Source organism: Octodon degus, unplaced genomic scaffold, assembly GCF_000260255.1.
Source record: "Octodon degus isolate 3935 unplaced genomic scaffold, OctDeg1.0 scaffold00076, whole genome shotgun sequence".
In the NCBI taxonomy this organism is placed as follows: Eukaryota; Metazoa; Chordata; class Mammalia; order Rodentia; family Octodontidae; genus Octodon; species Octodon degus.
Window position 1 is genome coordinate 5,422,008 of NW_004524652.1, and position 25,377 is coordinate 5,447,384.

At 62.4% G+C, this 25,377-nt stretch overlaps 1 protein-coding gene across 10 annotated transcripts in view; it reads left to right on the top strand.

The window, feature by feature from the left end:
* The window catches only part of Ncor2 (nuclear receptor corepressor 2), a 125,117-nt gene extending 99,997 nt beyond the window's left edge, over positions 1-25,120 (top strand). For 5 of the 10 annotated variants that reach the window (XM_023720543.1, XM_023720538.1, XM_023720542.1 and 2 more), the window contains 27 exons: positions 2,161-2,281; positions 2,710-2,878; positions 4,850-5,017; positions 5,670-5,809; positions 6,078-6,180; positions 6,324-6,428; positions 6,635-6,738; positions 7,745-7,895; positions 8,924-9,064; positions 9,347-9,433; positions 9,781-10,076; positions 11,183-11,537; positions 12,483-12,704; positions 13,800-14,051; positions 14,646-14,795; positions 14,866-15,015; positions 15,094-15,295; positions 16,320-16,738; positions 17,770-17,913; positions 17,995-18,140; positions 18,415-18,608; positions 19,201-19,347; positions 19,537-19,682; positions 20,301-20,354; positions 22,620-22,847; positions 23,538-23,717; positions 24,057-25,120. In XM_023720543.1, the coding sequence (XP_023576311.1) occupies positions 2,161-2,281; positions 2,710-2,878; positions 4,850-5,017; positions 5,670-5,809; positions 6,078-6,180; positions 6,324-6,428; positions 6,635-6,738; positions 7,745-7,895; positions 8,924-9,064; positions 9,347-9,433; positions 9,781-10,076; positions 11,183-11,537; positions 12,483-12,704; positions 13,800-14,051; positions 14,646-14,795; positions 14,866-15,015; positions 15,094-15,295; positions 16,320-16,738; positions 17,770-17,913; positions 17,995-18,140; positions 18,415-18,608; positions 19,201-19,347; positions 19,537-19,682; positions 20,301-20,354; positions 22,620-22,847; positions 23,538-23,717; positions 24,057-24,238 (4,756 nt within the window). In that variant the 3' untranslated portion in view covers positions 24,239-25,120. The remainder of the gene's footprint in view (positions 1-2,160; positions 2,282-2,709; positions 2,879-4,849; positions 5,018-5,669; positions 5,810-6,077; positions 6,181-6,323; positions 6,429-6,634; positions 6,739-7,744; positions 7,896-8,923; positions 9,065-9,346; positions 9,434-9,780; positions 10,077-11,182; positions 11,538-12,482; positions 12,705-13,799; positions 14,052-14,645; positions 14,796-14,865; positions 15,016-15,093; positions 15,296-16,319; positions 16,739-17,769; positions 17,914-17,994; positions 18,141-18,414; positions 18,609-19,200; positions 19,348-19,536; positions 19,683-20,300; positions 20,355-22,619; positions 22,848-23,537; positions 23,718-24,056) is intronic. The other 5 variants (XM_023720544.1, XM_023720547.1, XM_023720541.1 and 2 more) reach the window with 4 other exon arrangements.
* The last annotated feature ends 257 nt before the right edge of the window (positions 25,121-25,377 follow it).

A 25,377-nucleotide genomic window follows, 5' to 3' on the forward strand; every position in this document is an offset into this window, starting at 1 on the left:
CCCCCCCCCCCCCCGCCCCCGTAGCTCTCCATCTCCTGATGCCCATTTTGATTTCCTTTTTCAGAACACTGCGGTTTTCGTTATAGAGGTCTTTCACTGAGGTTCACTCCTGAGTGTTTCATTTTCTTCGGTGCTGTTCTGAGTGGTGTTTTCCCCGTCTTCGCAGTAGGTTCAGCATTTTAAATTTTTGTGTTTTGCTGAATTTGGTTTTTAATTGTATTGGTCGTTTTGTGGCTGTTTTAGTTCTCCTGTGCAGCAAATGACATCATGGCAGATAACGATCGTTCATCTTCTTCCTTTCCCTGTACATGTCTCCTCGCTTTTTGTTGCCTGATTGCCCTGATTCTGTCCATGCTATGTTGGCCAGCAGCTGTGGTGACAGTGGGCATATTGGGTTGGTTCTGATTTTAGAGGGAAAACTCTAGTTTTTCTCCACTTAATAGGATGTTGGTAGTGGGTTGGCCAAAATGGCTTTTGCCAGATTGACATAAGGTCCTTCTGTACCTACTGCCTTCCCTTTTTCCCCACCATGGATGGATGTTGAATTTCGTCAGAGGCTTTTTCTGCATGTATCGGGGTGCTGGTGCGATGAGTTCGGCCTTGGTCTGCTGTGCTGAGCCGCCAACCTCCCTGGGGGGAGGCTGCTTGGTTGGGCCCTGAGGTCTCCTCGAGGACATTGACGTCTGTGCACCTTAGAGACGGGCCTGTGGTCTTCCCAGTCGCATCCTCGCTGGCTGTGGAACTGTGAAGGAACTTCCAGGATGGCTTGGGAGTGCCCTCTCCAGCCCAGTCCAGCGAGGCATGGCTCCCCGGCTGCAGGGGCTGCAGAACCAGGCTTTTGCGGAGCTGTGGGCTGTAGCACCTGCTAAGTCCATGGATCACGGTGAGCAGGCAGAGAAGAGAGCAGCCTCAGACCCAGGACAGTGGGCCCCGGGTGGTGACAGTGTTTCCTGTGGCCTCAGCTCTGGGCACCTTGGTCAGAGGGCAGCAAATGTAGGGCTGAGGCTGGTGAGCCAGGAGATGCTGCTGTCTGAAGCCAAGCATGGCCGGATCTGGACGGCAGAGCCGAAGGAGGAGGGAGGCAGGTGAGGCAGAGGCTGGCAGCGCAGGGGTCAGGGTGACCTTCCTCTGTCCAGCCCCACCTGCACGCCGTGGACAGCCTCAGCGGGTGTCCCCCGCGCTCTCTGCCGTTCCCGCTCTGCTAAGCATGTGGCAGGTGTGGGTGGGGGGCTGGTACCCGCAGCAGTGGGCTGTCATGCCATGGTCCTGGCAGGCTGAGGGGGCGGACGGGCACCCGCAGGGCTCCAGAGACCCCACGTCAGCCCTGCTCCGTCTGCCGGGAGGTGGTACAGCTCTGTGTCCTGGTTGTTATAGTGCTCGCCTCAGACACCGCTTCTGTGGCCTGCCGTGTGTGTGTGTGTGTGTGTGTGTGTGTGTGTGTGTGTGTGTGTGTCAGCACCTGTCGCCTTGGCAGTGCCCTTGGCTGGATTCCAGGCCCCTGGGGTGGAGGCCAGTTCTGTGCACCCCTGGTGGAGGTACTGTGCCCTGCATCCGGGCTTCCTGGAAATCTCTAAGGGGTCCTAAAGGTGGGATCCCCTGGGGCCTGGTGGCTCGTGTGACCTTGCACACCCCTGCCCCCCAGGCCACAGGAAGTCTGTTGCCCTCTGTCTCCTGTGGGCAAGGGTGCAGGATTCTAGCTTGGGGTGCAGCTGCCACCTCTCCCCTGTAAGGGGAACCTGAAGCCCTGCCCCAGCGCCGAGCTGAGGGTTTGGGTGGGATGTCTTCCCAGAGCCTCCCCTCCCCCTCCAGCTGCCCCTGGAGGTCTTTGGGTGTAGACGCAGGCGCTGGCTTGTCTGGGCCTTTCCTCACCCAGGCTGTCTGGGGACCTTGGATCCCGGCCTGGGCCCCTGGCTGCGCCTGGCTTCCGGGCTCTGGCTGGGTTGCAGGCCCTCTTGGCCCTGGTGGGGCCTGCGTGGCCCGGAGGAGAGCGCCACTCTTCACAGTCAGTTCCTGCAGCTCCTCCTCCTCCCGCCTCTTCGCCTCTCTTGACTGCTCCCAGTCCAGGGTCAGGGCACAGACTGGCCCCTGCCCCAGGGTGCCCCATGATGAGCCTGGAGCTGCCAGGGGCAGGACGCCGGCCTGATGTGCCTATCCCCACAGGCTGCTGTCCCCGAGGCCCAGCCTCCTTACCCCAGCTGGTGATCCCAGGGCCAGCGCTTCGCCCCAGAAACCACTGGACCTGAAGCAGCTGAAGCAGCGGGCGGCTGCCATCCCCCCTATTGTGAGTGTCCAGGCACAGCAGGGTGACAGGGGCTTCAGCCTTCTACTCCAAGAGAAGAGTGTGGAGACAGGAAGCCTGAGTGGGGGGGTGGCAGGTTTTCACCCACCTCCACCCCAGGGGCCTCTGAGACCCCCAGCAGGAGGGGAGGAGACAGGAGAGTCTCTTAGCTAGAAGTAGGAGAGCTCACTCCCACACCTACCCCAGTTCTGACCTGTGGTGTGCCTTCCCGGAGTGGAGCCATCTGAGTATTCTAGGGGTTTGGGGAACAGGGATGAAGCTGGGCAACTAGGGTGGGCCCATCGGTCTGAGGTGGGTGACTCCCCCTGTGTGGAGACCCCTGCCCCCACCAGTGAGCAGAGTTTCTGGGCGGCTGCGTGGGCACACACTGATGTCTGTGACATGCCATACACACCTGCCCCCTCCAACAGGTCACCAAGGCCCATGAGCCCTCCCGGGAGGACACAGCACCCCCTCCACTGGCTCCTGTCCCCCCAGCCCCTGTACAACACCTGCAGCCTGAGAGTGACACTGCCCAGCAGCCCAGCAGTAGCCCACGGGGCAGAAGCAGGAGCCCTGTGCTCCCTGCTGAGAAGGAGGGTGAGTGTGTTGGGGGCCAGTGGGCTGGGCATGGGGCGTGCCACGGCCGTGTGTGGCCTGTGGTGGGCCCCTGGCTCAGCGAATCCATCTTTTGGCCCCAGAAGTGTGGCTTGGTGGGGCACCCTTGGGGGGGTCAGGATGGCAGTGACAGGAAGCGATCACCTCGGCTGTGCTCTGGCTGAGGCCGCCAGGTTCCCTGGGCAGCATCTGAGTCACTGCGTGAAGCTCCTGTTACTCAAACCTGCTGTTTCTGGCCCACTGGTGTCCTAAGACCTCCCAAGCCTACATCCCCAAAGGTCACCTGCCTGGGTCAGCTTGGCACACAAGCCCCTCCTGGGCTGTGCAGGCGCTGCCAGCTGGTACAGGCATCCAAGAACAGCAGGACCCTGGGCTGGAATCCTGGGTTCCAGCAGCCGGGGCCTAAGCAGCTGCCCCAAGCACCAGCTGGTCGCTTTGGCCCTGTACCTCTAGCAGGACACCTGTCCCTGGACCAAGAGCGGGCTGTACCCACCTTGGCCCCTCACCTGCTGCAGGAGGTTCGAAGCCTCCCACAGAGGCATCTTCTCAGCACCTGGGGTTGCCTGGGCCCCCTGAGAGGACTGAGCTGGGCAGTGGGGACTCTGCCCCTGGGCGGTGGCAGGCACGGGGCTGGGGAGAAGGCATTGGAAGAAGGCATGTGGTGCTGCATGCAGCAGAATGGAGGGAACAGAGGCCCTGGGAGGGAGGTGCCGGGAGAGGAGGCTGAGAGCAGCACAGGTGGCATCGAGGCAGGTGTGCGGGGCCCCGGGCTGTGGCAGAGGCGTGTGCCACAAGCAGGCGCTGCTGGTGGCTTTAACTGCGCATGTGTTGTGAGAGCGTTGCGCGGTCTGCTCCACGTCTCGAAACCTCTGGTTCCTGTCAAAGTGAGGGGGTGCCTCAGGGACTGGAGCGTGGGAACAGAAGACTAGGGCCTTCTGCCTCAAGGGAGGCAGCCGGCCTCCAGGGTGGCCGAGGGGGCAGATTCGGAATGTGTTGCAGAGGTGCAGCCAGTGGGGCCAGGACATCCTGGTGAGGGGTGGGCGTCACGGGGCTGGCGCAGCGGGACACGGGCTCAGAAAGACCCTCCAGGACTACGAGCCCTGAGGCTATAGCAGTGTAGCTGACCAGCTGTTTCCTGGACTCGTTCCCCTGGGGCTGGCACACCTGGCCTCAGGCTCCACGCCTTGGTCACGTGCCTATTCTGCTCTGGCTCCAGGGACATTGAATGGCACACCCAGCTCTGCTGTTGCACCCTCCAGAAGTGCCTGCCTGGCTTCCATGTGCCGTGGCTCTGCCAGGCGGGTTCCCCAGCTCCTCTGGGCCCTGCTGGAGGAGCAGGCTGCCCCTCAGCTGCCCGGCCAGTCCCTCTGCCCACCACCATCCAGCCCAAGCACACCGGGAGAGCATGGGGCCGCTAGGCTTTGCAGTAAGGCCACTTCTCCTGGGGGCTGTCAGGGAATGCAGGTCTCCGCGCCCGGGAATCCCTGCCCCTGCCCCTCGGCACAGCTTGGGTAGCTCAGAGGCTCTGGCTAAAGCTGCACTCCCATCTCTGTGCTCTCCTGCTATGCCCCGAAGCTGCCTTTGGGTCCCTGGAGGTGGCTCGGGACCTGCCCCCAGGGCTGGCACTGTGTTTCCCAGAGGATGTCTGTGTCCACGTCTCAGCTGTTCCTTCCTGCACACTGGGCCCAGGGGTGGTGGTGGAGGAGCCGCGATGGCAGTGGCCCGCGGGGCCAGGCTTCTGCTCGCCCCTGGCAGCCAGGTTACAGTCAGGTCCAACACGTCTGCACTGCGTTCTTTGACCTCAGGGGCAGCTGAGAGCCCCAGCACTGCCCAAGACACGTTCCTGTGTCGCTGGAGCACTGCAGGAGCACTGGGCAGTGCCCAGGTCATCACAGGCCTACGGAGCTGCTGGCCTGGGCCCCACCTGATCTCGTGCCCGCTTCGTGTCCCCAGCAGAGAAGCCCACGTTCTTCCCGCCCTTTGCGGCTGAGGGCCAGAAGCTGCCCACAGAGCCAACGTGCTGGACGTCAGGCCTGCCCTTCCCCATGCCCCCTCGTGAGGTGATCAAGGCCTCCCCGCATGCCCCGGACGCTGCCTCTGCCTTCTCCTATGCACCCCCTGGTGAGTGGCTGCGGCCCCGACACCTCCTTGGTGACCACGTCCAGCCTCAAGAGTGCTGGCAGCAGATGACAGCTTGCTCTGCGCCTCGCCAGCTCGGGCACCTCTGGCTCCCCATCGCCGTCCCATCCACGAATGCTGCAGATTTCTGACAACCTCAGCTCCATCCTTCCCCTCCCCACATGGCGCTGAGCCAGGATGGGCGGTTGGTGCTCATCGAATGTGCTGTGAAGGCAGATCGGAAGGCATCCGGCTTCTCTTGGGTGCTGGGCTTCGTTGGGGCAGACCCAGACAGGAGAGGAAGGGCAGCCCTGCCTGGCGTGTGCCAGGGCTGAGGCTGGACGGAGTAGGTGAAGCTTGGTGACGACCCAGCCAGGCTGCTGTGGCGGAGGATCGGAGGGGAGGCCCAGGGAGCCATTGTGGGACTCACCATTCAGTGATTCTGCTGGGAAAGCAGCAGGCGGGGTGTGAGCCATGAGCGAATGGGCTCCTGGGGTGAAGCAGGAGCAGGGACATGGGCTGGGGGCTGCGAATAGTGGGCAAAGGAGTGGCCAGGGCCCCTGGAGTTCGAGTGGGGACCTGGTGGCCAGGCTGGGTGCAGAAGCACATACAGGGCGCCCCTAGTGGCCCCTACAGGCAACCCCTCACCCTGCAGGTCACCCACTGCCCCTGGGCCTGCATGATGGCGCCCGGCCAGGCCCACCACGCCCACCCACCATCTCCAACCCGCCACCCCTCATCTCCTCCGCTAAGCACCCTGGGGTCCTCGAGCGGCAGATGGGCGCCGTCTCCCAGGTGAGCAGTCAAGGGGAGGCGGGGTGGGGCAGGGCGGGAACACTACTGTTCCCCACTGGGTGCTGGCTCCAGGCCGTGGGAGGCAGCCCAGGCACAGGCTCTGGGCCCACGGTGGCCACAGGCCAGTGGCTTTGCCTTTCTGTGTCTCTGTGGAACAAGGGGGGCAGTGGTGCAGAGCCCAACCCACGCTGCCTGCTCCGATCTGAGCATCCTCCAGCAAGGGGCTGTGGGCTGCCCTGGCTGGGACTGTGACCCCCTCTGCCCACAGGGAGTGTCGGTCCAGCTGCACGTCCCCTACTCTGAGCATGCCAAGGCCCCAGTAGGCCCCGTCACCATGGGGCTGCCTCTTGCCATGGACCCCAAGAAGCTGGGTAAGGCCCTGGGCCGAGACTCGGGGGTCCAGCTGGGGGTTGAGGTGGACCTGGGGCACAGCTGGGACTCCCAGCCATAGTGGTGACATGGAGAGGGCTCCCTGCTTTGTGATGTGGACTCATCCCTCCCCTGCTGCCCCCAGCACCCTTCAGTGGAGTGAAGCAGGAGCAGCTGTCCCCCCGGGCCCAGGCTGGGCCCCCTGACAGCCTGGGTGTGCCCACAGCCCAGGAAACATCCGTACTACGAGGTGAGGCCTCACTCCTGTCCCTGCAACTGGGAGGTGGGGTCAACATTAGGTCTTTTCCAAGCCCTGTGGGCAGTGTCACACTGAAGGCCACAGGAGCCCCTCCCAGCCATTGCTCCTGAGAGACCTGAGTGAGACCTGGGGTGGCTCTTGGGCCCGGGGCCTGGGGAAGGGCACAGACCCTGACGCCCGCGTCTCATGTCTTCCAGGGACAGCTCTGGGCTCCGTGCCTGGAGGCAGCATCACCCGGGGTATCCCCAGCACGCGGGCGCCCTCTGAGAACCCGGGCAGCTACCGTGGTTCCATCACCCATGTAGGTACCACGCATAGCAGGCGGCAGGCACACGGGCTGGCACTTGTCCCATGTGGAGCCAGGCGAGGCTCAGCCCTTGCCACCCAGGTGGTGGCTGAGCAGGGTGATTTTGGAAGGAGCAGCCACAGTGGTGCCATTTGAGTGCTCTGGCCTCCAAGGCCTGGGAGTCACTTAGGCGGTGGGGAGGGTAACCTCCACCATGGCTGGAGGAGACTGAGGGTGCAGGCAGGTCCTCAGTCCTTAAAGGACATGACTCGAGACAGGGCTGGGCTCCAAGCACGGGCCCACGCAACCCATTTGCTCCTGAGGTTGGACAGACGGCAGAGGGGCCTCAGATTTGGGACACAGAATCCAGCCTTCATCCTATAAACATGCGAGCCGAGGCCCAGAGAAGGGCGTGACTGACAGAGGCCACTGAGATGTGGGCAGGGGCTGCCTTTTGGTCCCTGGCTGTCCGATTGCGGAGCTAGCTGCATCCTGGCCACACCCACATATGTTCTTGGAAGTCACCACGTGGCCACCTGTGGTTGGCTTGAATACATCTCCTGGCGGGGTGCTTGCTTCCTCTGCATGGGGGTGGTGTTGGCTATGTGGTGGCACAGCTTGGGGTCATTGGAGGATGCAGGCAGGGGAGCCCCCGCAGAGAGACTCCGGTGCTGAGGCTGGGACACTTTAGGGCTGAGTTTCCAAGCCCGTTGCAGTGGGTACCTGGTCGGGGTTTGGGCGATCCAGTGTGTGGTAGCTGGCCCCCAGCACTTAGCATACAGGCTGTTGAAAGTGTTGACCTGGTCCACGTGGATCGGGTCTCATTTCTGGCCCACAAGAGCCAGGTGACCTTCACAAAGTCCCTCAACCACTTCCCATGCCCCATTTTCCCCATCCGAAGTGGGCATCAGAATGGCGTCTGCCTGAGGTTATTTCGGGGATGTAAGTGGAACCGTTCTGCCCGAGGCTGCATGGTGGGCTCGGCCGGCTCCATGAGGGTCACTGTGTCCGTGCCCTGCAGGGCACCCCGGCCGACGTGCTCTACAAGGGCACCATCACCAGGATTGTGGGTGAGGACAGCCCCAGCCGCCTGGACCGCGCCCGCGAGGATGGGCTGCCCAAGGGCCACGTCATCTATGAGGGCAAGAAGGGCCACGTGCTGTCCTATGAGGGTGAGTGCAGGTGCGGGGCCTGTGCCAAGGCTCAGGCGGGTCCTTGCCCCTTCTTGTGCTGGGGTCCCTGTGCCCTGGCGAGATGCTGGGACGCCCGGGCACCCTGGCTGATCTGGCATGCGATGTTCCCTGGGAGCCAGCCCTGTGCCAGGCCTGGGGACCTGAGACAGTCCCCACCTTGATAGCTCTTGTGCTGTCTGGGACAGGCAGGTCACAGCTGTGTCCCCAAACCTCAGGGCCGGTGCATCTCGGCCGCCGGAGAGGGGCTGGGGTCCTGGCCGGGGTGGCAGGCACTTCTGGAACCAGGTCTGAGGTGTGGGCGAGAGAGCAGGCAGAGAAAGGAGGTGGAGGCACAGGCGTGGCAGCGTCCTTCACCTCGGGCCTCCTGGTCACAGGAGCGGGCGGCTGGGTTGGTGAGGGACACAGCGTGAGAGGTGCAGACTGTGCTGCCCTGCAGGGCACAGACCGGCTGCCTGGGGTCAGGGTGGCCTGGGTCTGGGTTTGAGATCCAGACAGCCCAAGGGAGGAGTGAGGGGGTGTGGTGGTAGGAAGCAAGCTTCCAGGCAGACGCGGTGCTGGTGAAACGGGCCGGGCACCTCTTGGTGCTGGCGGCTGTGACCTTAGAGACTTCCTGTGTATCTCCTGTCTGCAAGTGGGCTGGGACAGTGTGGGTGCCTGTTTGTGTCCAGGGTCTCTGACTTGGTGGGAAGACCCGGTGGCTCCATGGGCAGCATTAGCCCAGCTGTGCCTGCCGCCCATCCTGAGCCACTCGTGCCATGGGGTGCAGATGCAGGACTCAGGCCTGGGAGTGGAAGCAAGGGCTTAGTTTCGGGGCAAGGCTGCGGCTCCTGTTGCTTCTTTCTGACACCCAGACGTGGGCACCCAGGAGGAGAGGTCCTGGGGCAGCCCAGCCTGACAGCCCCCAGGCCTGCACCAGGGTCTCGCTCCCCTTCTGCTCAGACCCTGGCCAGTGCAGATGCCCGTGGGACACACGCAGGCAGGCCCCTCACTGTGCCTTGTGGTTCCAGGTGCCACGTCTGTGTCCCAGTGCTCCAAGGAGGATGGCAGGAACAGCTCCGGACCCACCCACGAGCCCACGGCACCCAAGCGCACCTATGACATGATGGAGGGCCGCGTGGGCCGGGCCGTCACCTCTGCTGGCATTGAGGGTGGGTGCCACTGTCCCCTGCCACTCCTCACCCCTTACCTCCCCACCAGGGGACTCGGCCACCATCCTGCATCTTGCCAGCTCAAGGGGCAGGGGGTCAGGAAGACATTGTCTCAGCACGCCCTGGAGGGAGGAGGTGGGATGGCCAGGATGGAGTACCGGCTTCCTGAGGCTGCACCTGGGGGACCCTGGAAGATGGGTGCCTGCTTGCGGGTCCTGTGCTCCCTTGGTCCTGGGCCCCATCCCCGTGCTGTGCCATCACGCCCACATCCTCTCCCACCAGGTCTCATGGGCCGCGCCATCCCGCCCGAGCACCACAGCCCGCACCACCTCAAGGAGCAGCATCACCTGCGCGGCTCCATCACGCAAGGTGCTGCCCAGGACCCAGGGATGGGAGGCTCAGTGCCCTGGATTGGCTTGGGTGTGGAAGGAACCCAGGGAGGGTGTGCAGGACGACAGGGTACCACCCCAGCCTGGCAGCACACCCACGTGCTCCATGCCAGTCTGAAAGCCAAGGGGGACAGGATCTCACTCTGTCGGTGCCCTTTGGTGACAGGCAGGTGGCTACCGTGTGCCAGCTCCTTATTTCCTGTCTTCCTCTGTGCAGAGCAGCTGTGGCTGGGGTTCCGGGTGGTCCAGCCAGGGATGGAGGTCTTGCCTGGGGTTGCCAGGTGGGTGTGGGAGCTGGGGTCAGCGCTGCCCTCCCACTGCCCACAGGAACCCCGCGCTCCTGCCTGGAGGCCCAGGAGGATTGCCTGCGGCGGGAGGCCAAGCTGCTGAGACGGGAGGGCTCCCCGCCGCCCCCGCCCCCACCCCGTGACCTGGCTGAGGCCTACAAGGGACGGTCCCTGGACACCCTGGGTCCCCTGAAGCTGAAGCCAGCCCACGAAGGCCTGGTGGCCACAGTCAAGGAGGCCGGCCGCTCCATCCACGAGATCCCACGCGAGGAGCTGCGGCGCACACCTGAATTGCCCCTGGTGCCGCGGCCGCTCAAGGAAGGTTCCATCACCCAGGTAGGGCAGCACATGTGCTGTGTGGCAGGGGTTCCCTCCCTGTCTCTGTTCTACTTGCCAGCATACTGGGTTCAAAGACACTAAGGACCTGGCCTAGGTTCACCCGGCAGCTCCTGGCAGATTGTGGCACCCCAGCACAGTCTCAGAGCATGTCCTCGGGGTCCACTTCTCCACACCGCAGGTGGCACCCTGGGCCTGTCTGGTACAGTAGGGGACCTATTCTCACGGGAAAGGAGCCAGTCAGCGGAAACCCTCGAGGGCCACCGCCCTCACACGGCCTGATGGGAAGGAGGAGGAGGGAGCATGCGGGTGGAAGGACAGAGGGCCCACAGCTGCTCGGGGCAGGCAGAGTGCTGGGGACAGGCGCGCTTTCTCCTGTGGTGCTGCGGGGGCAGCACCTGCTGTGTTCTGGGCAGGGCTGGGCTGGGCTGCCGCTCGAGGATTCACTGGGAAGCGCAAGTCATCTCTTGAAGGTGTTGGAAATGTTGGCCTCGCTGTGCCGCGTCCCCAGGCCGTCAGACAGGTGGTGGCAGTGGCAGGATGTCCTTTTGGCAGCCTAGCTGCTCAGGGTGCTGTGGCACCCAGGGCTCTGTCTACAAATCCAACAAATGCAAAGCCGAGGCCCTACCTCGGGGCCCAAGCCCACGGCCCAGGCCTGGGGGAGCTGGGCAGGGGTGCCACGCTGCCCTGCAGGGCGCCTGCTGTGCGCTCTGCTGCCACTTCCTGCAGTACTCGGGCAGCTCTGGGTCCAGGACAGAGTATGCGTCCTTTTCTTAGCAGGGCCCTTGGTCCCCCTACTCTCAGGGGTATAGCATGTCACTTTTGTGTTCCAGATAGGAGGGACAACTGGGCTGGTGTGGCCAGGGTAGCTCTTGCATGCTTGGGGTTGTCACCTCACCATTGCTGGGACAGAAGCCCTGAGGGAGGGTGATGTGGCTTAGGGCTTCAGTGGATTCAGTTCCTGGTGATGGCTTCGAGGCAGAAAGGGCGAGGCAGGGCCAGGCATCGGAAGACAGAGTGTGTGGCACGACCCTGCAGCTACTTCCTGGCTGGGGACCTCCAGTGACCAGGGGGTGCTCCTGACTCATTGTGACTCTGACCCCTAGGGCACCCCGCTGAAGTACGACACAGGCGCATCCTCGGCCAGCTCTAAGAAGCACGACGTTCGCTCCATCATTGGCAGCCCTGGCCGCACCTTCCCGTCTGTGCTTCCGCTGGACGTGGTGGCTGATGCCCGGGTGCTCGAGCGTGCCTGCTATGAAGAGAGCCTCAAAGGCCGGCCAGGTGCCACAGGGGGCTCTGGGGGCTCCATCACCCGTGGGGCGCCCGTCGTGGTGCCCGAGCTGGGTAAACCGAGGCAGAGCCCTCTGACCTATGAGGACCATGCCGCACCCTTCGCCAGCCATCTGCCACGAGGCTCACCAGTGACCACACGGGAGCCCACGCCACGCCTCCAGGAGGGTGAGTGGGCAGCAGTGTGGAAGGGCAGGCGACCTCCCTCTGTGACTCCGTCCCAGCCCCTTCAGCATCCTGTACTCGCAGACGCTTCTAGGAATTTAAATCCGCCCAGCATGATCTTGTACACTGGTTATCCTAGCATTCGGAGAGGCAGAGGCAGGAGGATTGCAAGTTCAAACCCAACCTGGACAGTTTAAAATGACATGGTCTCAGAATAAAAAATAAAATAAGGGCTGGGGGTATGGCTCCATGTGAAGGCCTGGGGTTCACAGCCTGGGGTTCACAGCCTGGGGTTCATTCCCTAGAACTGAAAAGAAATTAAATGAGGCCAGTCCTCCATCCATTCTTTCCTAGCAAATTTATACTTGCATAGGGTCACCTCTGCAGGCCACTCCCTGCCAGGCCTCACATCCGTGGGGTGTGGGCGCCCCAGGCTGGGCACCTGCTGTCAGTGAGCACACACTGACCCCGCCTTTCTCATCTGTGACTCACTGGCCCCTTTCAGCCCATCTCCCTCACTGCCTTTGGTGACGTAGGAGTCCCCCACATCCAGCTCTGCGTGCACGCTCTGACACTTAAAGTTCTCCCTTGGAGCATTTAGCACTGAAGTCCGGTGTGTTTACTATCTCACTTCCGACTCCTACCTTGAATGTGACCTCCATGGGACTCGAGGGCTTAGTTTGTTTCGTCCCCTGGGGTGAACCGCGCTCGGCTGGGTGCGGGTACTGCTGCAGTCACAGACAGTGTCCTCGCATGAGTGGATGAGTGAATGAGTCGAGTGAGTGAGTGAATTTCTTAAGAAGGACGAATAGATGGAAAGGAAAATTGAACTGAAAGCAGGCAAGATGGCGTGTGGAGGGAGGGAGCCAGGGAGCCCGGTCACCTCCCCCCTGTGGCCCTGTGCCAGGCCATACACCCTGCTGAGCCTGCCTGTGACTGTCCTCACAGCCAGCCTCCTGTCCAGTAAGACTTCGCAGGATCGGAAGCTGACATCAACGCCTCGTGAGGTTGCCAAGTCGCCACATAGTGCCGTGCCTGAGCACCACCCGCACCCCATCTCTCCCTATGAGCACCTGCTGCGTGGCGTGAGCGGCGTGGACCTTTACCGCAGCCACATCCCACTGGCCTTCGACCCCGCCTCCATCTCCAGAGGGATCCCTCTAGACGCAGGTGACTGGCCAGGGTGTGGTGTGCAGGATTGGCAGCCCTGTGAATGCTGGGCCCAGGGCTCCTGCCACCTGGTTCCCATGGGAAGGGGCCCCCCGAGGCCTGGGGGCAGGAAGACCCAAATGCATGGTCGTGAACAAGTTGGCTTAGAGCAGGATTTGAGGGAGGAGGTGAAACAGGTTTTAGTGATTTTCTTTTCCTGTAGGACTTTTTGGGGTCTTTAGGGATTACAGACACATTAAGAGAGAGCGCTAGTGCGCACATCCCCCAGACAGGACCTGTGTCTTTTCAAACAGCGTGCTGCTTGGGGTTATTAGCGATCGGTATTCCAATGCCTTGTGTTTGGGAGACTCAGTGCAGAATCTATTACACATGGGAGACGACCCCACGTGTTGGGGAGCCTGTGTCTGCCTCCCGCCTGGGGACCCGTACACGTGTGTCCTGTGATCAGAAACCATGGGGCATGTTTCTAAAAACTTTTTTTTTGTTTTTTTTTTGTTTTGTTTTTGCGGAACCAGGGATTGAACTCAGGCCCTTACACTTGCCAGGGAAGTGCTTATTCTACTGAGCTATCTCCCTGGCCCCTTAAAAACTTTTTATTATAGTGAAAGACATGCTGCTCTTAAATCCTGCAGCCTGCCCTCCCTGCCCACACACCGGGCCCCTCCTGCCGGCCACTTCCTGCCACAGTTCTGGGGTCCTCTTTCCTGAGTGTCTCTATGCAGTCAGAAGTACAGTGAGTGCTGCTGCCTAGCGACACCCGACAGAAAGGCGCCTGGCCACCTCCCTCATTGGGTCTGGCTCCCCAAGTCCAGGTGACTTCGGGAGTGACTTGAGTGGACTTAGGCCCTCGAGGCAGCTGCTGCAGTAGTGCAGCTGAAGACACTCGGAGGATGCCGGAGCACCACAGATGGAGAGCCCCAGGGGCTCTGAGGGCGCACCGGGGCCCCCGCCATGAGGGGGTGGAGTTGAAGCATCACTTGCATTTTCGGTCTCCCCTGTACAGGGGAGAGCCCCAGGGTATCGAGCAGGAGGCTCAGGGCAAGGGTGATGTCATGTTGAGGCAGGTCACCTCACCTGCTCCCTGCCCTCCTGCAGCTGCCGCCTACTACCTGCCCCGGCACCTGGCCCCCAACCCCACGTACCCACACCTGTACCCACCGTACCTCATCCGTGGCTACCCTGACACGGCAGCCCTGGAGAACCGGCAGACTATCATCAATGACTACATCACCTCACAGCAGATGCACCACAATGCCGCAACCGCCATGGCCCAGCGCGCTGACATGCTCCGTGGCCTGTCACCCCGCGAGTCCTCCCTGGCACTCAACTATGCCACCGGCCCTCGAGGTGGGTGGGCGGGCAGGCAGCAACGGGGCACCTGTGGGTCTGGCTTTGCCCGCCACCCAGCTGCACCAGAGCTGAGTGTGCCCAGATGTGGCAAGAAAGCCAGGCTCCGTCACTCGCTGATGCCCACAAGGCACCTCTGTGCACACAGCCAGCTGGGGGATGGGCGTGCGCATGCTGTGCGTGTGGCCCCACGCGCTGTGGCAGGCGTTGCGTGGTGCAGCCCCTCAGGATGTCTCACGCTGGTGCCTGGTTTGCACCACCGTCGATGTTCAGGGGATAGCGCGTGACTTCTGGGCACCCGCAGCCGGTGCTGCTCTGGGTGGAGTGCTCAAGGCTCCCTCCAGCTGGCTGTGGATAGACCCAGTACCTGCAGGGGCTGGCAGGGCACTGTGGGGAACTCGAAAGGATTGGACAGAGGGAGGCGACTAGAAGAGCCATGCCCTGTGACAGGGCAGCCGCTACAAGGCCGTTGTACCCAGGCAGGAGGGCCAGGGCGCTCCAGTGGCTGGTGGCGTCCCTCTGTTCGGGGTGGCACTGTCCCGGGGCGGTAGTGCGGCTCTCTCCTGCCCCTGCTCAGTTTCCTGTTTCCTCCAGGCATCATCGACCTGTCCCAAGTGCCACACCTCCCTGTGCTGGTGCCCCCAACGCCTAGCGCCCCTGCCGCTGCCATGGACCGCCTCGCCTACCTCCCCACTGCACCCCAGCCCTTCGGCAGCCGCCATAGCAGCTCCCCGCTGTCCCCAGGTAGCTGCCCGTCTCCTGGGGCCTCACCCTGTGGCTGTGCGCCCCGCTAAGTCTCTGCTTGGTTCTCCAGGAGGCCCTGCACACTTGACAAAACCCACTGCCATGTCCTCATCGGAGCGAGAGCGCGACCGGGAGCGGGACAGGGACCGGGAACGGGAGCGGGACAAGTCCATCCTCACGTCCACCACCACTGTGGAGCACGCACCCATTTGGAGACCTGGTAGGCGTCGTCCCCGCCCCAGGCCAGGGTCCAGCGGCCACAGCAGCTCTGCCCTCCTGACCCACCACCTGGCCCCAGGTACAGAGCAGAGCAATGGCAGCAGCAGCAGTGGGACAGGAAGTAGCAGTAGCCGCCCCACCACGCACACCCACGCCCACCAGCACTCGCCTATCTCGCCCCGGACCCAGGATGCCCTGCAGCAGAGGCCCAGCGTGCTGCACAACGCCGGCGTGAAGGGCATCATCACCTCTGTGGAGCCCAGCACGCCCACAGTCCTGAGGTGGGCCCGTTAGGCACAGGGATGGGTGGGGACAGGTGCTGCATAGGGAAAGAGCAGGCAGCAGGGGCAGCATGGGGGCACAGATGCCTGGGCAGACTGAGTGCTGGGCAGCGGGAGCGGGTAAGCCTGGCTGCTTGGGGAGACCAGGGCTGGAAAGATGGGTTAAAGAGGCAGGCAGGGAGTGGCTCGTTGGGTGGGCAAGTGCATGAGGCTTGGGTGGGCAGGTGGGGATGTGACAGGCTGGGTGGATGGATGGTTTACCTGAAGGAGGCAGAAGAATGGATGGATGGATGGATGGATGGATGGATGGATATGGTAGAAAAACAGAGTAGATGGATGGACAGACAAGTGTGACAGAGAAACCAGATTGGCTGGCTGGATAGGTGGAGGAGTGGGTGGATTGAAGGAGCAGGAGGATACCAGCTAGATGGGTGGCTGGCCAGCCAGGTGGTGGCTCAGAGAGGCAGGACAGCTGGGTGGCTGGGTGCAGATTGGGTGGCTTGGGTTGGCAGGCGAGGGAGTGTGGTTGGATGGAGGAGCAGGAGGGCGGACCTGCTGGGGGGCCCGAGTGTGAGTTGGGAAGAAGGGACTGTGGGGGCCAGAAGGGAGCGCCAGCGACCTCTCGGCCGCACACACATGGATCGCCTAGTGTCGGAGCAGCCCTCCTGCCCGCCCTGCCATGTGGCCGATGAGCAGTCAGCACGGTTTGGTGAGGTGCTCACGTGTGTGTGTGTGTGTGTGTGTAGCCTGTCCTCAGCATAGGCACGTTGCTCTTGTCTGTCACTTGCTGCCGGATTCCCAGGGACTGGAATGGGTCCTGGCCTCTAGCAAGGTTATGTCTGAGTGAGTGGATGAGTGAGGTAGGCGGCTCTGCGATGGGGTAGTGCATCAGTGGGGTGGGCCTGGCAGGTCAGAGCCCAGGGGCAGGTGTGTCCAGGGAGCAGCCAGGAATCTGGGCGTTCCTGGGTGCTAGGCCAGGGGAGCCCATTGGCCAGCAGCCGCCTGACTCTGGTATCTTCCCCAGGTCTACCGCCACCTCCTCCCCTGTCCGCCTGGCTGCCACATTCCCACCCACCACCCACTGTCCACTGGGTAGCACCCTGGATGGGGTCTACCCCACCCTCATGGAGCCCGTCCTGCTGCCCAAGGAGTCTGCCCGGGTTGCCCGGACAGAGCGGCCACGCACGGACACCAGCCATGCCTTCCTCACCAAGCCCCCGGCCCGCGAGCCCACCTCCTCCCCCAGCAAGAGCTCCGAGCCCCGACCCCTCGTGCTCCCCAGCTCCAGCCACGCAGCCATCGCCCACACCCCGGCAAAGAGCCTCGCACCCCACCACGCCAGCCCGGACCCGCCGGCTCCGCCCACCTCGGCCTCCGACCCGCACCGGGGAAAGACTCAAAGTAAACCCTTTTCCATCCAGGAACTGGAACTCCGTTCTCTGGGTAAGACCACCCTGACAGCGGCCACCTTCATAGACGCGATAATCATGCGTCAAATTGCCCACGATAAGGGGCCGCGAGAAGGAGGTTCGCGGGCCAACGACTCCCCTCACCATGGTAAGAGTCCCGGCCCGCCGCCTGCCCCTCTCGTGGCCTACAGATATTTCCAGACCTTTGCTTTTTATCCCCCACCCCTATTTTTCGTTGGTTTCGCTGTTTCGGTCTTGAGCCCGTCCCTGTTGGTCTGCACGCTCTAACGGCTCTCCAGCCTCCGCCCCTCCTGGGCTCATCATTTGCACATCGTTTGATCGTGATTTTTTTTTTTCCCTTTTTTTTTTTTTTTGTTCTTTTGATTTTTGGTTTTTTCCTTTAATGAATGGATCTGTGATTTGGATTCCGACTGCACCCCCATCAGCCCCTTTGCGCCTTTGTTCGGGGAGCGGGGATGCAGGGGGGCTTCAGTGTTGGTGGATTTTGCCTGTTGCTGTGTGTGGATTTGGAGGAAACCAAGGCAGCGAGATGGCGGGGAAGGGAGGGGCACCTACACTGTCTGGGAATGGGGAGAGCTGGGAGCCCCAACTCTGTATCCTTCTCTCACATGAGGGAGTCTGGGGTTACCTCTTCCAAGCCACATGCACCCCAGAAAGAAGGGGAGTGCTTGGAGCACAGCCCCCTGCCCCATGCTGGGCTGGGGGCCAGGTCCAGGGCTTTGCCCGCCTCATCCTCTGCTCTGACCCCAATCTCCCTGTCCCCGCAGACCTTTGGCCATCCCCCTTTTCGCTCTGTCTACTCTGTCTCTGCAGACCCCGCCCCTTGCTATTTCTGTCTGACCGTAGTCCCTCTAGTTCCCTAGTTTCACACCTAGGCTTGCCTTCTTCCCCCATCCCAGAGCCCCAGACAGCCCAGGTGGGCAGCCCCACCCCTGGACACAGCCCCACCTCTAAAGCTCTTATAGGTTGCCATGGCAATGGCCAGGGAGGGAAGCCCTGACCCTGGTACAGCCCTGCCTCTGAGCCTGGCCATGTCCTGTGCAGGTTACCACAGCTACAGTCCCGAAGGGGTGGAGCCTGTCAGCCCAGTGAGCTCCCCCAGCCTGACCCACGACAAGGCACTCCCCAAGCACCTGGAGGAGCTAGACAAGGGCCACCTGGAGGGAGAGCTACGGCACAAACAGCCAGGTACCCTCTCCATGCATTGTGACCCTGTCACAAAGGTGGGGGAACTGAGGCAGCCCCTCACCAACCCCACTCTCCCCGCAGGCCCCGGGAAGCTTGGAGGGGAGGCCACCCACCTCCCGCACCTGCGGCCGCTGCCCGAGAGCCAGCCCGCATCCAGCCCGCTGCTTCAGACTGCCCCAGGGGTCAAAGGTCACCAGCGGGTGGTCACCCTTGCGCAGCATATCAGTGTAACTACTCCTCCCCTACCTGGGAGGGAGGGGTGTGCCCAGACCCCCGATAATGGCTGGTGGCTGGGGTTGGTGAGGTCCCAGAGGCAGGTGCTGGGACCCACTGCTCAGAGAGCACCCCAATCTTCAAAGGCCCCTGGGTGAAGCCGCTCAGGTCCAGTCCAAGGGAGCCATCGGGTCCCTGGAGCCCAGAAGGCAGTGGGTGGGGTGGTGGGCCGTGGGCCAGGGACCCTGTTGGTCTGCAGGACGCTACTGAGCCCGCCCCTGTCTGCAGGAGGTCATCACACAGGATTACACACGCCACCACCCGCAGCAGCTCAGCACACCCCTGCCTGCCCCTCTCTATTCCTTCCCTGGAGCCAGCTGCCCAGTGCTGGACCTCCGCCGCCCACCCAATGACCTCTACCTCCCGCCCCCTGAGCATGGCACCCCAGCACGTGGCTCCCCACACAGCGAGGGGGGCAAGAGGTGAGCCAAGGGGAACCAGTCAGAGGGCAGGGCCCGTCTGATGCACTACATGGGTGGAAACTGAGGCTGAAGCTGGGCACGATAGGATTGTATGGGCACTGTGGGTAGTGAGCGAGGGCCTGTCGCACCTGGCAGGCCACATGCCAATACGCAACGTTGTGCCCACGCCACAGGTGAAGGAACTGGGCCTCCACAGGGACTTGCCTGCTAGCAGGAAGTCAGTGGGACGGGGCCTGTGGAGCACGTGCACCGCACACACACGTGCACACATCTGGATGCACTCCACGCAGCCTGGCACACCCAGGCCAGGGAGTTGTGTCTGGCACAAAGCTTTGGCATGCGTGGTGTAGTTCGAGAGGTGGAACCTGGGCCTTTGCCCTGAGTGCATCCCCCAGTCCTTTTTACTTTGAGCCAGCCTTATTAGGTCACCAGGTTGCCTGGCTGGGTTTGAACTTGTGATCTTCCTGCCACACACAGTCTGCAGCAGTTGCTGAGGGTTGCGGGCCCAGCCTTAGTTGAGAGCCAAGCAGGTAGAGTGGAGTAGCATCCCCTGCAGGATGGAGCTCTGACACTTGGAACCCTCTCGGCCCAGGTCTCCAGAGCCAAGCAAGACATTGGTTCTCAGTGGTGAGGATGGCATTGAGCCCGTGTCTCCACCGGAGAGCGTGACAGAGCCAGGGCATCCTCGGAGCACCATGTATCCACTGCTATACCGGGATGGGGACCAGACAGAGCCCAGGTACTTCCCAGGCACAGAGCCCTTCCAAGGCCAGGTTTCCAGGGGGCCTGTTCTCCTGACAGGGGACGTGGCCACAGGAGTGAAAGGGCTGCTCCTGGACTTCCCGGTCTGCACTGGGGTGAGCACCCCATCCTTGGAGGCATGCAAGGCCAGTGCTGAGTAAGCTGACCGGCATCAGTCCTCTTGCAGGATGGGCTCCAAGTCTCCAGGCAATGCCAGCCAGCCGCCCGCCTTCTTCAGCAAGCTGACAGAGAGCAACTCCGCCATGGTCAAGTCTAAGAAGCAGGAGATCAACAAGAAACTCAACACCCACAACCGGAATGAGCCGGAATACAGTAAGAGGACATCGGGTTTCCAGGCTTCTGTATAGTCTAGGCTGGCCTCAAGGCCACATTCAGCCGATCCTCCTGCCTCAGCCTCCTGGGTGCAGGATTACAGGCATGTGCCACCCTGTCTGGCACAGACTTCTTTTTTGACAGCTTTCCCATGGCACAGAATCCACACCTAGTACCATGCTGAGTACAGCAGGTGCAAGAGACTGTTGGCCACAGTGGCCTGGGACCAGGCCCCAGGCGCAGCCTCACCCCGTGGCTTCCTTTCCCCCTTGCCGTGGTTGCTGGGAGTGAATCCCTATCCCAGTGCCTGGCATGTAGACCCTGCAGGCTGTCCATGGGGAGGCACAGCCTGGACAAAGTGGTCCCTTTGCCAAGCTGCCTGGGTAGATGCCAAGCTGCACCCTTTCTGGGCCCAGGGAATATTCCCTGGCCGGCCAGCAGCCCAGGACCAGGAGCCTCAGCCCCAAGTGAGCTTGTTAGAACACTAGATGAGCCCCAGCCCTGCGATGCTGCAGGGTTGGAACAAATGGGGGCCACTCAGGTGTCCTGTAGGACAGGTGCCAGCAGGTGAGCTCAGGTGGGCCCCGGGTCTCACCCATCTTGTTGTCCCCACTGCAGATATTGGCCAGCCTGGGACGGAGATCTTCAACATGCCGGCCATCACTGGAGCAGGTCAGCCCCACCCACCACTGTCCAAGTTCAAGGACAGTCCCTCCCCCTGGTTTCAGGCAACCCGCAGTAGGACCTGGTCAGGCATCAGGAGAGCCAGCTGTGCGCTCCTCGCAGAGAGAGCCCTGGCTGCAAGAGGGGCTCCGTGAGGCCGCAGCCGCCTGCTTGCAGCGAGCGGTAGACTCGGGGCTGCACATCCCTGGGCTGGGGGCAGAACTTCACGGCCAGCGGCTCCTTTGCTCTTGAGGCCAGCTGGGAAACTGGGTTTTGTTTTGCCACATCAAATGCAGGTGCACGTGGGAAGTGGGCATAAAACGTATGCCTGGAGTGTAAGACTTCTATGGTGCTTGGATTTCTGCTGCCCCCATGGAGGGAGGACGTGGGAGGCCCTCGCGGTAGTACCTGCAGCCAAGGCAGTTGACACCACGGTGGCCGCAGAGTTGGGGTGCTGGCGGAGTCTGTCCCTAGAGTTATGAAGGACACTGGTCCTTCCATGGATGCTGTGGCCAGAGGGCAGGGACTCACGGGCCTTGTAGGTCGACACCAGGGGCCTTAAGCTCCAGGCGCATGACCAGCAAAGGACAGCCTTTTGGACTTTACCAAGGGCTATGAGGGCCTCCAGCAGGAGTCCCAACCAGGGCGCGGCATCTACACAAATGAGACACATGCGCCGGGCACGGAGGCCATCTGGTGCAGACAGGGCGGTGGGAAGCGGGACCTTCGTGCTGCGCTGCACACCCAGCCCTTGCTTCACGTCTTTTACTTAGAGACATGGTCTCATTAAATTCCCCAACTGGGCTCAGACTTGGAGCCACCCGGCCTCAGTGCCTTAGAGTGCTGGATTACAGGCGCATGCTTCTGCGCCCAGCTTATTTTTTGCCTTAAAGCAGTTTGATAATAATAATAATAATAATCAGCTCCCATGCACCCCTCTCTGGCGCTCACATTTGGTCCTCAGTGCAGAAACGTCAGCCTGAGCCCCGCTCTGCCCGTCCTGGGCTCGTGGCCTAGGGGTGCTCATAGCCCCACAGTGCTACTGCCCAGCCACCTTCGGGCCTGGGGCTGCACCGTGGCACTCTGCTTTCCTATGTCGGCCAAATATGTGGGATTTTAACTTTGTTGTTCACCCTTGTTGGAAGTCCTGGTATTGCTTGGTGAGTGTGGCTTGTTTTTAATGCCCATGGGAGGTGGCGTGACCCGCAGTGGGCTGTTACAGCTGCTGTGACAGCGCCGTGGCAGCCAGGAGCAGAGCCTTGAAGGGCACAGCTGGGAGGCAGGCACTCGAGTCCTTGGCAAGGGGCCCCTCGATGTTCCTTGTCTGCCTGGAGAGTGTAAAGCTCCCCAGATTCCTCCCTGGGGCAGGCGAGACAGGCTGGGGCTTCCTCACAAGGTTTTGAAGCCATGTCCGTCCCAGTAACCAGAGTGCAGTGGCCCCTGCCTGGCTGGGGTGCACAGAGGTCCCCCAGCGTGGCTCATAGGCAGAGAGAAGAAACCTGGGAAACTGAAAGAGAGGCTTAGGGGGTCCGGAAGGAAGCGTCCGGTCTGAGGGCTGGGTGCTGGCCTCGTTGCTTTTTCCTTGCCCTGGGGCCAGGCCAGCTGGGGCTGGGTGCCGTGGTCGTCAGCTCTCTCTAGCCCTGCCCTGTCCCTCGCATGCACTAACTGCATGGCCGTGAACCCCACCCCACCCGTCTCTGCATCTCTTTCTCCTCTGGCTCCTGGATGGGGGGCTGAGAGGCAGGCCCAGCTTGGGGGTCCAGCAGGGGCATCAAGTCACCGTCCTTCCTTGGGTCTCTCCCAGCTCCCAGAGGAGCCAGGCTGTGTCTCCGCTCACAGACCCCGTCCTGCCCCTGTCAGAACCCAGCTCTGGCTCCATGCCAGATCCCAGCCACCCTGCCCGGCCAGGCCGGCTTCCCCCTGAACCCACTTGGTAGCCACTGGACTTGGTGGTCTGCAGCAGCAGCTGGGTCGGGACTGGAGGCAAGCGGGGGCTTCCAGCTCTCCAAAGCAGAGAGGAATGAGGCTGGGGGCCTCTCCCCTCCCCAGCTCCACTGCCTGGGAACATCAGGGCTTCTGGGGAGCCCTCAGGAGCCCCCCACTGCCACCACCCCCCTCAGGCCGAGGGGGAGGGAATTGACGAGAGGTGTTGCTTTGCGAAATGTGCTCACCGTGTATTCTCTCTCCTCCTCCTCCCACCCCACCCCCTGCGCCCCTCTGGCTCCCGGCCCGGCCCATGTGTGTCGTCCGTCTGTCTGTCTCTCTCCATCCCAGGCCTTATGACCTGTAGAAGCCAGGCGGTGCCGGAGCATACCAGCACCAACATGGGGCTGGAGGCCATAATTAGAAAGGCGCTCATGGGTAAATATGATCAGTGGGAAGAGCCCCCGCCGCTCGGCGCCAATGCTTTTAACCCTCTGAATGCCAGTGCCAGCCTGCCCACGGCCGCTATGCCCATAACCGCTGCTGACGGACGGAGCGACCCCGCGCTCACCTCGCCAGGTCTGCGGCCTCCCCGCCCGCCCCGTCTGTCCTGCCAGCCCACCCACCTGGTGTTATTAATCCTTGCTCCTGCGTCCTCTGACCCCTCGAGCTTCCAGCTTATGACTGTCCGTGCGTGTTGGACATTGTTCTGTAGTTTGCTAATCCCAAGCTGGGCGACACCCGGTGTCCGCCTCTTCCTGGCGCTGCTGCTGCTTCCGCAGACGCTGACACCGCTGCCCACGCCCCACCCTGCCCCTGGCCAGGCCACCAGCTGATTCCTGGGGGACACTGGGCGGGAGAGAGGAACCACCTGTGCTGGGAGGACACGGTGCAGGGGCAGCAGCCGGCCAGTGCCCGGTGACCAGCAAAGGCTATAGGTTCTGGGGCTCTGAGAACTTCTGGAATGTTAGTGGGGTCCAACTTGGCCTTGGGGTCCTGCTTGTCGTACAGGGGTCATCAGCCCTGGTGTCATGCTGAGGGTCGTGACCTCAGGGCTGCAGGGCAGTCAGGCTTTGCGACCCTCTTCCCTCCAGCTCCATGCCAGGTCCGGCCATCTGGTGGACCTCACTGGGGCTAGGGGTCATCGTAGAGCCCCTCCCCAGAGGGCCCAAGCAGCAGGTGGCTTCCCCATGGCAGGACCTGACCCGCTGCCCCCACAATATTGGTGCTGCCGTCTCTGTCCAACACAGTCCCATCCCTGTCCTGCAGGCGGCGGGGGGAAGGCCAAGGTCTCTGGCAGACCCAGCAGCCGTAAAGCCAAGTCTCCAGCCCCAGGCCTGGCATCTGGGGACCGGCCACCCTCGGTCTCCTCGGTGCACTCCGAGGGGGACTGCAATCGCCGGACGCCGCTCACCAACCGTGTATGGGAGGACCGGCCCTCGTCCGCAGGTGGGTGCCGTGGCGTGGGTGGGAGGGCTGTGGGCACAGAGGGTATATCTGTCCCTGCCCCAGAGTGCGCATCTGCTGTGAAGTGCCAGGGGAGGGGGGGGGACCAGGGCTTCGGGGCCCAGGGAAGGAAGCTGGAAGGGGCAGGGACCTGGGTTTCCTTTCTGTAGTCAGGATTCAGCTTTAGCAGCCCTGGAGCAGTTTGGGAGGGAGGTCAATCCTGAGGACTCTGGGTGGCTGCTGCACAGAAGGGCCAGGGCAGTTGCTGGTGTGGCCAACATGTGGCCCAGAATCTGCCCAGCCTTTGGGGGCTTCCTGAGCTGTCTCCTGGTCTTCCTGCAGGCTCCACGCCATTCCCCTACAACCCCCTGATCATGAGACTGCAGGCAGGTGTCATGGGCTCTCCGCCTCCACCTGGCCTCCCTGCCGGCAGCGGGCCCCTCGCCGGCGCCCACCACGCCTGGGAGGAGGAGCCCAAACCGCTTCTGTGCTCACAGTACGAGACGCTGTCCGACAGTGAGTGACCACCGGCATGGCTAGTGCCAGTTCCCAGCGCAAAAGAGCGTCCCAGCGAGGAAGGAGCCCCGACCCAAGTCCGCCCACCCGCGCGTGCGTGCATCCATCCGTCCGGAGCCGGCATCCTTGCCTGTCTAAAGCCTTAACTACGACTCCCACCCGGGCTGGCCCTGTGCAATGACCTTTCTCAGGGGACGTTCACCTGGTGCTCGGGAGGGGAAGGGAGGGATACAGCGGGCGTGCAGCGGCCACGCGTGTGGCCAGGGCGGCCAGGGACCCAAAGCAGGACAACCACGCACCTCCACGCCACTGCCTCCCCCTAACACATTTGGAACCAAAGTCTAATCTGAGCTAGCGGCCCCCGCGCCCTCCCTCCGCCTCCCATCCTGCTTAGTGCTCTGGACAGATGGACACGGGCCCTGTCCAGCCTCTGGGGCTCTCGCCACAATTCCCACGGGCCGCCCCAGCCCTGGGACTGCTGGAAGCTGGGTCAGGCCAGCAGATGTCACCGACCTGGATGCTCTCCACACACCCTCGGTGGCCACAGCCGTGGGAAGGAGAGGCGGGTGTACACGGTGTATTGGTTTACAGGGTATATTTTTGATACCTTCAATGAATTCAGATGTTTTACGCAAGGAAGGACTCACCCAGTGTTATTGCTGCTCTGCTCCCACCCGCTTACTGTGCAGGGGCCACGTGCGCGGGCAGCGGCCCCGCCATCCACAGGCCGAGGGCCGGGGCCACCTGCGCACGAGCCCTCCGCCTCCTCCCTTCCCCTTCCTTGGGCAGAATGAGTTTGATGCGTATTCTGTGGCCGCCACCTGCGCACGGCGGTGGCGTTCTGTCATTTACACACGTTGTTCTAATTAAAAGCAAATTATACTCATCACCAAGATTTCTTCTCTGCACTGGCAGCCAGTAGGGGGGACTGAAGGACGGGGGTGTGACTGAAGGAGGCCATTTGCTGCTTTGGGACGGAGTCACCGATTGGTGGGATATGCACATGGTACCACGCTGGAGACCAGGGGTGTTCACACCTGTTAGGGCGTGCAGCCCCCCGCACACGCGTGGTGAGTGTCTGGCTGTCACATCGCGGTGGGTGCATGAGGTGTTTGCTTCCAGTGGTGATGCCGTCTCAGCAGGCAGG